The sequence below is a fragment of the Doryrhamphus excisus genome, chromosome 10 (genome assembly GCF_030265055.1).
Source record: "Doryrhamphus excisus isolate RoL2022-K1 chromosome 10, RoL_Dexc_1.0, whole genome shotgun sequence".
NCBI lineage: Eukaryota > Metazoa > Chordata > Actinopteri > Syngnathiformes > Syngnathidae > Doryrhamphus > Doryrhamphus excisus.
In genome coordinates this window covers 9,910,639-9,923,418 of record NC_080475.1, presented here as the reverse complement: position 1 = coordinate 9,923,418, position 12,780 = coordinate 9,910,639, and the positions used below count along the sequence as shown (strand labels likewise).

Sequence of the window (12,780 nt, the reverse complement as noted above, 5' to 3'; positions counted from 1 at the left end):
TGCAGTAATTGACCACTAGAGTGCATCATTGAACACAACATCTCCACTATCCTCTGAACACTTAGTTCCCTCTCCAGAAGTAGATGAGAAGTGAAATGTACTACAGATAGAATGGGGGTTAAATGGAGGCCATGTATACTAAAAGTCGACGCCCCCCCCCCCACGATTGAACTGCGCTTTGCTTTGAAAAGCCACAAAAACGAAACCAAGAACGGAGGAAGTATGCGTTTAATGTGAGAAGTTGAACTAGTTAGAGATGGGACTCCGAAACATACTAAGAACCAGAACATGCGCATAGTTCGAGTCTTAATTATAATGCGTGTGTGCTTTGCTTTGAATGGCAGCTTGTGCCAAGGCTATACTTCCATTCCGTGGTCTTTCATAAAGTCTGCATGTTTCACTGTGACCTACATTTCTCAAGGGGAAGTACACACTGTGTTACTACATTATGTTCCCTGGTGACTGAGGCTACGCTTACAACATGTCGATGTTGGCGTCGTTGGGTTTTCGCAGCATTCACACCGTCACATTTTCATAATAATGACTGAAAACTAGAGAGTATTGAGTATTGGTTTAAAATACTTTCAGAAATACAGTACAAACAATCGGAATGCTACGGTGGTCACAAAGATTCTTTTGGAGGCCACCGAGTTCTTGTTCTTTCTTTTGGATGAAAGACAGATGGGTCAACTGAGTTTGTGGTTCTCCTACAAAAAAAATATGGCTGTTTTTTTTTTTTTTTTTTTTCCCAGAAACACTTTTCAGCAGCTTTTTCTCTCATTATATTAAACCCGAGGTCTAATCATAGTCAAAAATGGATGCATTCATTCTTCTGAAGCTTGTTGTTTCAATTAATTAAGTAATCCAAGGGGTGTCAAACTCATTTTAGCTCAAAGGAAAATCTACTTCCAAGTGGGCTGAATCGGTCAAATCATGCTACAGTAAACCTCGGATATATCGGACTCGGATATATCGGAGATTCCCTCACAACGGCCAGATAAAAAAGAACCGATTTTTCTGTAATGCATTTCCAATAAAAATTCATTGCATATATCGGATTTTTTATAACGGATTTCGCCTATTTCGGACAAAATCTCCAGTCCCGTTCCAATGCATTTCCATGAAATTTCCCTCGCATATATCGGATGGCCGCATCGTGGCGCTCCGATTCGCCGAATCGTGACAGGCCGCTATACGACGTCATTTGCAGCGTTTGCAGCGTTGCCTGCGCGTCCAGGTACATTGGAAACATAGTCAAGGAAGTGCCTTTTTATAACGGATAAAATCCCATTTACGCATATACCGGATATAAATCCGATATATGCGTAAAACGGACATTTTCCGGTATACGCATATAACGGATTTCGCTTATATCGGACAAAACCAGTGGGAACAATTGAATCCGATATATCCGAGGTTTACTGTATATATTATATACTGTACAATGATTTTGTAAATATTAGAAACTGTATGATAAAATAATGAATTAGCAAACTAGTTGTAGGATTGCCAATGTCCTGTGTGGTGAAATTTACTGTTCCCCCAAAATAATTCAACACATAGCCATTAATGTCTAAACCACTTAAGAGAAAAAATAAAATGTGTTAAATATGTTTTTTTTTCGCTCACACACATTGTCATTCTTGTCATTGCAAGTTTAATATATCACAAGAGTCATGGCAAATAAGTCTCTGAGGATGTGTCTCTCCATCAAGATGGTTGTGGATATTAGAACATCCTGGCCAAGACCATTCAATGTTTTAGGACGGTTTTCAGTCATAACAGGTAGTCGAAATAGTCAAGAAAAAATAGTCGAAAAAAGATGCTGATGTTCGAATACAAAGTCAGAAATGAGAAGAATATAAAAAGACAAAGGTTACTGGAGTCCAAGTCCTCCACCTTTCAGCTTGATCCAATCCCCACATTCTTTGTTGACTCCTACCTGTCGTCCTTACTTCGGATCTCCGCATCTCCACACGCTCGTCGACTGCTTTCACCCACATCTTACAGTCCACACTCGTTTACGTCTCGACCTCTCTCCTGTCACTGTGGGCGTGCCTCAAGGCTCTATCCTGGGGCCCCTTCTCTTCATTGTTGACCTTCTCATTCATTCATTTTCTACCGCTTATCCTCACGAGGGTCGCGGGGGGTGCTGGAGCCTATCCCAGCTGTCTTCGGGCGAGAAGCGGGGTTCACCCTGGACTGGTCGCCAGCCAATCACAGGGCACATATAGACAAACAACCATTCACACTCACATTCATACCTATGGACAATTTGGAGTGGCTAATTAACCTAGCATGTTTTTGGAATGTGGGAGGAAACCGGAGTACTCGGAGAAAACATGCAAACTCCACACAGAGATGGCCGAGGGTGGAATTGAACCCTGGTCTCCAAGCTAACCACTCGCCCCATTGACCTTCTCCCTCCTTGGCAATATCTTCCGCAAGTCCAATATTCCGCAGTCCAGCTCTACCTTTCCACCGTACCCAACTGGCCTTCTCGGCATTGCTACACTAATTGTGTAAATTAGTTATTCCGAATGTTTTTGAAACTGGGATATGGACCTTAACCGGAATATTGACTGCATGTAAATGTAGCGGTCATTTTCAGACTCAAATCTCATGTGTTCAAAACTGCAATTTCAGTGTCTTAAACTTGTTTCATAACTACACAGTGCATTGTTCTTCAAGACAGAGGGCACGGTCGTGCATCTGTCACTGATGGTGTTTTTTTTTTTTTTTTTGTCTGATTGTTTTGGCTAGTTTGGGTCTTGATATCAAGTCAGTTGGAAAACTGCTTTTTGTGACAGTACATGTATTTATATATATATAAAAAATAAAGAATTCACTACACTACTTAACTATAGTAGTATAGTTATAATAACTATAACTATACTCCTTGCAGTGAATTACTATAAGTGAGTTGTCGTTTCCGTGGAAACTCGCCAAGATAATTTTTCAACAGTAAGTAAGTGACCACTGCACTGATTATTAGAGTGATGTTTGTTGATTTTATTTATTAAAAAAATGTGTGCATGGGGGGGGGGTGAAAATAATTTGATCTTCAAAATGGGGCGCTGCAAAAAAAAAAAAATTGGGAACCACTACTGTAACTGATCTCATTCTCTTATCCTCTCCACATTTATTTTCGTGAATGTTCTCGTTTTGAACACATTTGATGATAATCGCTTGTGTCGGTTTTTCGCTCTCATTTCAATGCAAAGCCATCGCTGGTTCCTAAAGGGCTCCATCTTGTTTTTTTTTTTTCTTTCTGTTTGTCTCTTGCCAGATTGAGAACCTGTTGGAACAGTTAAAGGACAAGGACAAACAGCTGACTGGGTTGAGGGATCGTGTCCAAGGCCTTCAAACCGACTCCAGCAACACCGACACTGCACTTGCCACCCTGGAGGAGGCCCTGTCTGAGAAGGTAGGAGGACATATTGTGCAAAGTTATCTGTATCTGTATGCGTCCCTAATATGCATATTGTCTTCTTGTCAAATTTAGTCCATAGACAGTTCCAAATTGAAACCAGTAGACCACCAGTTGGCTTTTAATGGACTGGAAATATTTACTCATCGGGGTATACTTTTTTTTTTTTTAAGGAAACTGGTAAAGCTTAATTAGTTGACTTGTTTTGATTTATGCACACATGCCTTGTGATTTATAGACATTGTACCACATCAGTGGGCCGCATGGTGGCCAGGTGGGTACCAAGTAGGCCACACAGTCAGGAGATGGGTTCGATTATGCGTGGGTGTTCTCCTGGTACTCCGTTTTCCTCCCACATTCCAAAAAAATGTTAGGTTCATTGGCGAATCCAAATTTTCCATAGGTATGAATGTAAGTGTGAATGATTTTTTTTGTCTATATGTGCCTTGCCATTGGCTCAAGTCAGCTGGGATAGACTCCAGCATACATTAGTGAGGAGGATAAGCGGCATAGAAAACGGATGGATGGACCACATCCATCTCTGTCTTTTGTGAAATGAATGTAACACCTTCCAAAAAACATTTCCACAGAATTTCAGCCCTGTCACAAATGACCAGCTGACATCATGTTAGTGAATATTTTGTTAACGTAAATGAAAATATTGACAATATTGACTCTGTCACCCTGATTAAGTGAGATTAAGCATTGGAACTTGGTATATTTCTTCTTCTGCTAATTAGCACTAGCAAGGAAACTTGTGAATACATAATTACTTTGCACTAAAATGACTTCCCAGGCAAGGCTATTGCAAGATTGTAAGATTGTACACCAATCAACCATTTATTCCGCACCTGTAGCCGCCATGTTGTCTATATGTGCCTTGCTATTGGCTCAAGTCAGCTGGGATAGACTCCAGCATACATTAGTGAGGAGGATAAGCGGCATAGAAAACGGATGGATGGACCACATCCACGTCCGTCTTTTGTTAAATGAATGTAACGCCTTCCAAAAAAAATTTCCACAGAATTTCAGCCCTGTCACAAATGACCAGCTGATATCATGTTAGTGATTATCTGGTTAACGTAAATGAAAATATTGACATAGACTTGACTCTGTCATTCTGATTAAGCGAGATTAAGCATTGGCCTAGCCTAGCCTAGCCTAGCCCTGCTAGCTTACCTCAAAGCCATTTCTGATGCTGCCTCCTCACTCGCGGACTCAGCTGTGATGAGAAGAACGTTGGCAAGCTTTTTTGACTTTGCGGTCAACAAAGTTGTGTGTAATGTGTTTACAAGAGTTTGTGTGTGTTGCTAATCACACACCCTGTCACAAACCTGCTCTGGGAGCCAGTTGCTAGTCGCTGCGGTGTGGTTCTAATTATCATGCCGCATGCGGCATTGTGCCCACACAAAAACCCAGAACTCTTGAGACTGGTGTGTCCTCTCTGACAATGATGTGTGCTTCATGTTTCACTTTGTCCTCATCCTGGAACATTTTATTTTCACATCCTGGTCCCATCCCCGAAAAACTCAAAACATCTTTGACATAGCCCGCAATATTGGGAAAACACCCAGAGTGTATTAGCCATGTGGCTTTTCCTTGTCTCCGTTCTGTGCCTTACTTCTCCAAAGACCGCTACGGAGCATGGACTCTGCCAGGTCTAGTTAGAGGGTGTATTTGTCCAATTTACTCAGGGGTTTCAAGCTGCCAATCATGTAGCGACGCCCCATTATGTAGTCCCATTGCTGAGTGGTTCTGTGTTCCGAAATAAACACCTGAATCAACACCTTGGTAAACACTTCAGTCCACGCTTTGTATTTTCTCCCACTCATAATGTGGACGTGGACTCAGGCCAATGACCACGGTGTGATTAGCGAATAGGTAGAATTATGATATAAACCAGGGGTCTCAAACTCAATTTACCTGGGGGCCACTGGAGCTAGGGTCTGGCCAAGGCTGGGCCGCATCGGGTTTTCCAAAAAAAAAAAAAAAAAATGCATTTATTAAAAACAGAAAAATATACATTCCGATTTTCTACAATAAAAGCGCTGATAAAACATTCCACTGTTTTTATTTTTCTGCACAAAATAAGATGAAAAATAAATAAACAAATCAAGAATAAAGAAAATCAATCAATCAGTAATAAATAAATATAATAATAATAATAATAATAAAACAGCATATAATAAAAACTTAAGAAACCACATATAGTTGGTGGGTAGACAAATTATTTTTTTCACATTAAAATGAACAAAGCATTATTAGAGCCCTGTAGACATGACAAAACACGACTATAGTCACATTTATACTCTTTTTATTTACAACATATTGCGCAACTGCAGGGTCTTGAGACACATGCTAACTCGCAAACTAGAGAGCTAGCCACCTAAACGGTAGCCTTCAAGTTATTTCCTTTCGACTTAAATAGCCAAAAACTTACCACTTCCACACGGATAGGGAGGATAACTATTAACAGTTATTTAACCTTTAACATGAACATTAATCAAAAGTAATAATTTTTTCTGGGTACATGATACCATACAGCATCCATATCATAAACTTTCATATCAAGGCGGGGGCCTCAAACTAGTGTCCTGCGGGCCATATTTGGCCCGTGGGCCGCGTGTTTGAGACCCCTGCCATACAGCATCCATATCAAACTTGCGCGGGCCGCACTAACATTAAACTTTCATATCAAGGCCGGGGCCTCAAACTAGTGTCCTGCGGGCCACATTTGGCCCGCGGGCCGCGTGTTTGAGACCCCTGATATAAACATTCCGACTTGGTTTATCAGGAGTCGGTGTGGAATTATAAGGAAGCGATCTCCGGTGTCGAATGATCCATTTTCAATAAATCTGTCTCTAAGTCTGTCTGGCTCTGATCTCTGTGATTTATGGTGGTCTCTGGTTTATGGTGGTCTTCTTTAAGACTCGTATTTATGAGCTTGGCTGTCCTTTGTGGATCATGCCGTTGAGCCCATTCAGGAAGCGGCTGGTGAGGAATATTCATCAATGATTAGTAGTTTGCCTTTTGAAAAGTATAAGAGTCTATGGTAGCTTTAATGGGGGATAGTATGGTCAGTAGATGATAGCTGAAGGTCTTTACCAGATTTTTACCATGTCATGACCCCGTACCCAATCCCCACTGTCTTAGGAGCGAGTGATTGAGAGCCTTCGAGAACAGAAAGAACGGGTGGACAGAGTTCAGCTGGAGGAGCTGGAGCGGATGAGGAAGGAGAATCAGGAATTAAAGGACAAGCTCTCGGCCATTCAACCACAGAAACTGTCCCCCGGCCAGCCTGCTACCCCGAGCCTGAACCAAAACCCAAGACCCGATGGAGAGGTTTGTATGGAGGGGGTTTACAAAAATTGGGAATGTGTGCGTGCTTGACAAATGTCTGGTAATGGTTTTAATGGTAATGGTAATGGTTTTATTTCACCTTTGTACACGGGCATCAATCCGAACTACGACTTCCAGGACCCATAAAGGACCCATAAATTATTTGGTGTGATTTTAAGCTTACAGTGGTATCTGAAACTTTTGGAATTTCTCACATTTCTGCATGAAATCACCATCAAATTCCTTCCCCTTTTGTCATTGTTTGCATGCTATCCTCATTAAAATATGAAATCCTATAAATGTTTGGGCGGTTTTAGTTAAAGCAGACACTATTTTTTTCATCTGTGTGATTTTTGACAAATATCTGATCACATTTGATGGTGATTTTATGCAGAAATGTGAGAAATTCCAAACGGTAATGGTTTTATTTCACCTTTGTACACGGGCATCAATCCGAACCACGACTTCCAGGACCCTGATTTATTCATAAATTATTTGGTGTGATGTTCAATACTTCAAGATTTTAAGCTTACGGTGGTATGAAAAAGTATCTGAACCTTTTTGGAATTTCTCACATTTCTGCATAAAATCACCATCAAATGTTCCTCCCCCTTTTTGTCATTGTTTGCATGCTATCATCATTTAAATATGAAACCCTATAAATGTTTGGGCGGTTTTAGTTAAAGCAGATACTGTTTTTTCATCTGTGTGATTTTTGACAAAGATCAGATCACATTTGATGGTGGTGATTTTATGCAGAAATGTGGGAAATTCCAAATGGTAATGGTTGGTAATGGTAAGATTACAATTGAGTGCATCCCATAATCAGTTCCCAGTTCCACATGTCCAAAAGGAGTAGGAAGAAGCAAAGCTTATTAAATCCTACCCCTCCATCTGGTACTTTTACAATCAGTAAATGTTACATTTGTTCACTTCCTGCTTTCCATAATACAGTTTAAGGTTATTATTATTATTATTTTCTTTTAAATAATGTATAATGATAATTTATATGCTCAAAAACACCTGAGGAGAGCATTTCAAACAACGGATGTCGGTGGAGATAACATGAAGCATCACTATCAGTGTTGTTTAATTTTTGGTTATTATTATATTCATTTCTAAGTCAGATATGAAAGCCAAATATCCCAAAACTAATATAACAAATGTGCTTGGAGATGTGCGTGTTTAGACAAGCGCTGCGCGCTTTGAAGATTGGGAGTCTGAAGCATCAATATTTTACTCGTATCCACATCAGAACAGACACGCCGTATCACTGCTGCAAAGCCCAAATGTCAAGTCTGTTATGATTGCAATATATCATAAAAAAATACATTTCAGCTCTGCTTTTTTTAATATAGCATACAATTCCCACACATCATTATCTGAAACTTTGGCATCGAACACAAGAATACAACATTAGAAGTACATTTATAGGTCAGAAAAGTGGAAAAAACATAAGTAAAAAACAAAAACAAAACTCTGTCCCGCTATTAGAGTCCTTTTATTCCCTTTTTCTCTCCCACACCACACAGATTGCTGCACTAGCAGGATTTATGGGAATGTTTTCTTTCATAGTCATAAAAAGCATACACACATCTCATTCCTGTAAAATGATATCTTATTGAGTTTAGCGCCACAAAACGTCTCGATAACTCTTTACAGCCAGCAAATTTATACTCCGACAGATGCGTTGCCATAATTGCATACTTTGGTGTCCGCAGCGGCAGCCAGACCTGTTATGTAAACTTGCAAATTCTCCAACAGAACATGATGTTTCCTGCGTGTTTCTTGCTGTGCCGCTCACAGTTTTATCGTCCGGTAGACTTTAGGATTTATTATCCGGTAGGAGTTCTCGTTGGGATTCGGGCCACTAATGTTACCAATGTTCCATCTTAATTCATCACAATTGTACCTTTCCACGGAAAAGCATGACGCACAAACAAAAAAAGAGATTTCTTTAAAGTATTCCCAGAGTTTGTCTTCAGATAGTACCTAATAAAAACATTCTTTTCATGTTTATTTATTTGACTCAGTCATCAACTCTAAACATATCATGCCGTGACAGCAACTAAACAAAATTTTCAAAGACAAAAAAACATAACAGCAGTTCAAGGAAGCGAATAAAAAGGCACAGAAAATGAATGAATGGACCACATCCACGTCCCTCTTTTGCTAAATGAATGTAACGCCCTCTAAAAAAAAATTTCCACAGAATTTCAGCCCTGTCACAAATAACCATCTGACGTCATGTTAGTGATTATCTGCTTAACATAAATGAAAATATTGACAAGGACTTGACTCTGTCACCCTGATTAAGTGAGATTAAGCATTGGAACTTGGTATATTTATTCTTCTGCTAATTAGCACTAGCAAGGAAACGTGCATACATAATTACTTTGCACAAGAATGACTTCCCAGGCAAGGCTATTGCTGCTTGTAAGATTGTACCTCAATCAACCATTTATTCCGCACCTATATCCCTGCAGTAGTTCAAGGAAGGAAGTGAATAAAAAGTTTTATTTAAAAAAAATATTTTTTTTCATCGACTAATATTTACATTTATTTCAAAGTCTGAAACATTTAAGTAAGTAAAAAATAAATCAAACAGTTTTTCACACTATATATTTGGTTTTATAAGTTATAAGTTATTAGTGCAGGCTGCACGGCGGTCGTGTGGTTAGCGCGCAGACTTCACAGCTTGGAGATGCGGGTTCAATTCCACCCTCGGCCATCTTTTTGTGGAGTTTGCATGTTCTCCCCGTGTTTTTTTTTCCAGGTACTCCGGTTTCCTCCCACATTCCAAAAACATGCTAGGTTAATTAGCGACTCTAAATTATCCATAGGTATGAATGTGAGTGTGAATGGTTGTTTGTCTATATGTGCCCTGTACCAGTCCAGGGTGTACCCCGCCTCGCGCCCGAAGACAGCGGTAGAAAATGAATTATTAGTTATTAGTGTCAACATTTTACGTTTACTAGTTATATGCCTTTTTGCTGTATTTTTTCCACCATTGTTGGGCTTTTGTTTATTAATTCTACAATGAGCCATGTTCCAAAAATGGTACCTGTACCACACTTTGGATACCATTGCGTGTTTTGCCGGGAAAACGTGGTGCGGCAACTCTACTTTCTTGGCTCTGTTGGTCAAAGGTTGGGTTGCGTTGTGGAGGTTTTTTTTTTTGGTTTTTTTTTAACCATTCCACTTGATTGACGGCTAGTCCCCTTTAGTTCATGGCTTCTATTTAATTACTGAATAAATGTATGATGCAAGAAAAACTCATTTACACACCCTTACGAAATACTGCATGTCAAAGCTAGCGCTGAACCAAATACAATGAGCATGAAAAGAAGTGATTAAGGGTGCGGACAAGTCTAAAAATATACGTGGGTTGTATTGATAAATCTTAAGTAAAATTGGATCAAATTTAGAATTACGACATTTTGTGCTCAAATAGCAAGCAGCTGTTTTAACTCCAACGGAAAAAAAACAACCACATGTCTGACGCTATGAACACCGTGTTAGTTTGCATTGCAAGGTTTTCCCAAAGCGCTTCATGTGTGTTTACAATATCGCTATGCACTCTGCTACTTCCGTATTAATGTATTATCATTCATATCACATCATTTCATATTTGACTCAAAAATGACTCATTCCGTGGTGTCGTAAAATCACAGCCAACTAAAAGAAGCATTGTTCATGACCGAACCCTAAACGCTCCATGAAGGATGGCCCAAGGCCTCAACAATAAAGACAAACCACAAGAAATTAGCAGTGAATTTGGAAGCTGATGAGCAGCAGATGAAAAAGTACAGTACTGATTCTGTTTCACTTAAACTGAGACCCGAACCACAGTCTAATGTAGAACTAATGTGGTATTGATTGCCACTTCTCGTCTAAATATATACAAAATAATCATCATTTTTTCCTTTTCTGTGTAGGTTCCAGCCAAAGTAGATGTACTACCAGTCATGAGTGTCAGCTCCATGGTAAGATATATGTCACTCTTGTGTTTCCATATATCTGTATATATAGTACCAGTCATTAGTTTGAGAATTGAGTTTTTCCAGCATTCCAGCAACCGGCAATGAAGTGGATGCTCACCATCTCTTGAATGCATGGCATTAAAAAAAAAGTCAGTTCTCACTAGGACATTTGTCACTAGATTGATATACAGTACAGAAGCAGCCAGCTTGACATGAATGCATACTGTAGACGTACACTCCGACACTACTGCTAGCTTTGTTTACACCACATTGTGACACAAAAGACAGCCAATGCTTCAACTACCAAGCTAGCTACTTGGTCGTCTATTTACGATGAACTTATAAATAAATAATGGGTTGGAAACTTACTGGGGAAAAAGGACAAAGTAAGAAGCCAAAAACATACCACTTCCACATGGAATGGGAGGATAGCGTACGAGGTACATTATTAAAAAAAACAAAAAAAAACAAAAAAAAAAACCTAACAAACCTTAAACTGTATTATGGAAAGCAGGAAGTGAACAAATTATTTAAAAACACTGATTCTTTCTCATTTTAGTTCATCTTCAATGTTTATTTTTTTTTTTTAAATATACCATATCACCAGTACTGCAAACACTGATTAAATAACAGTAATTTCGGTATGAGGTACATTATTAAAAAAAGAAACAACAAAAAAACTTAAATTGTATTAGGGAAAGCAGGAAGTGAACAAATGTAACAGTTACTGATTGTAAAAGTACCAGATGGAGGGGTAGGATTTAATAAGCTTTGCTTCTTCCTACTCCTTTCGGACATGTGGAACTGGGAACTGATTATGGGATGCATTCAATTGGAATCTGATGCATGTTCAAATGAAATAAAACCATTACCATTTGGAATTTCTCACATTTCTGCATAAAATCACCGTCAAATATGATCTGATCTTTGTCAAAATCACACAGATGAAAATAACAGTGTCTGCTTTAACTAAAACCGCCCAAACATTTATAGGTTTTCATATTTTAATGAGTATAGCACTGAGTATAGAACTGGGAACTGATTATTTGATGCACTCAATTGTAATCTGATCCATGCCAAAAAAAAAATATATATATATATATTAGGAAAGCAGGAAGTGAACAAATGTAACAGTTACTGATTGTAAAAGTACCAGATGGAGGGGTAGGATTTAATAAGCTTTGCTTCTTCCTACTCCTTTTGGACATGTGGAACTGTTAACTGATTATGGGATGCAATCAATTGTAATCTGATGCATGTTCAAATGAAATAAAACCATTACCATTACCATTACCATTACCATTACCATTACCATTACCATAGCTTTTTTTCCCACTATATCATGTCAGACTCTGCATCTGTGGCTGCGAGTTAAGGTAATGTAATGTAAGGCGGTGTCTCATTAATGTAACAGTACTAATGTCTAGTGACTAGAATACTACATACTATATGCATACTATATAAAAAAGTGATTATTAATTTGTGAAAAAACGCAGTAGAGTGAGGCGGTGGTATTCCAGTCCAGCTGCACGGTCGTCACCATTGTCGTTCGACAAAATAGACTTCAGTACTGATCTCGGACTCACCTCTGTCCCCAAGGCCCAAAACACGGAGGGCACATTGCGAAAGAGTCCAGACATCACAGATCGACTGAGGCTTCTGGAACAGGAAGTGGCTCGCTACAGGGAGGAATCTGGGAAGTCGCAAGCAGAGGTGGAAAGGCTGACGGGGGCGCTGAGAGACGTTGAGGTGGACAGGTCGTGTAAAGAGAAGAGAATTAACGACCTTGAGAGGTGAGTTGGTTCTAATCGTCACGGACACTCGAGTGTGTGTTCTCGTCCTGGGTGTCCTCAGGCGGCTGTGTATTTCCACGTTACCGCTTCGTTTTATGTTCTTGATTCATTCCTTGGTGCTTTATTTAGAAATGGCTGATCCACAATATAAACTGTCTCGGTTTCTTCCTCTCTGCCCTTGAGCCTGGTTCCGTGTTTTTTCCTGATGTAATCCCACTTGGGAAATACATACAGT

At 39.4% G+C, this 12,780-nt stretch overlaps 1 protein-coding gene across 2 annotated transcripts in view; it reads left to right on the top strand.

The window, feature by feature from the left end:
- Positions 1-12,780, top strand: part of LOC131136511 (ERC protein 2-like) — a 122,361-nt gene that overhangs the window by 27,371 nt on the left and 82,210 nt on the right. For both annotated transcript variants that reach the window (XR_009131749.1, XM_058083417.1), the window contains 4 exons: positions 3,290-3,427; positions 6,584-6,772; positions 10,708-10,755; positions 12,352-12,545. Coding sequence is in view for 1 of the 2 variants with exons in the window: in XM_058083417.1 (XP_057939400.1) it covers positions 3,290-3,427; positions 6,584-6,772; positions 10,708-10,755; positions 12,352-12,545 (569 nt within the window). In the remaining variant the exon portion in view is untranslated. The remainder of the gene's footprint in view (positions 1-3,289; positions 3,428-6,583; positions 6,773-10,707; positions 10,756-12,351; positions 12,546-12,780) is intronic.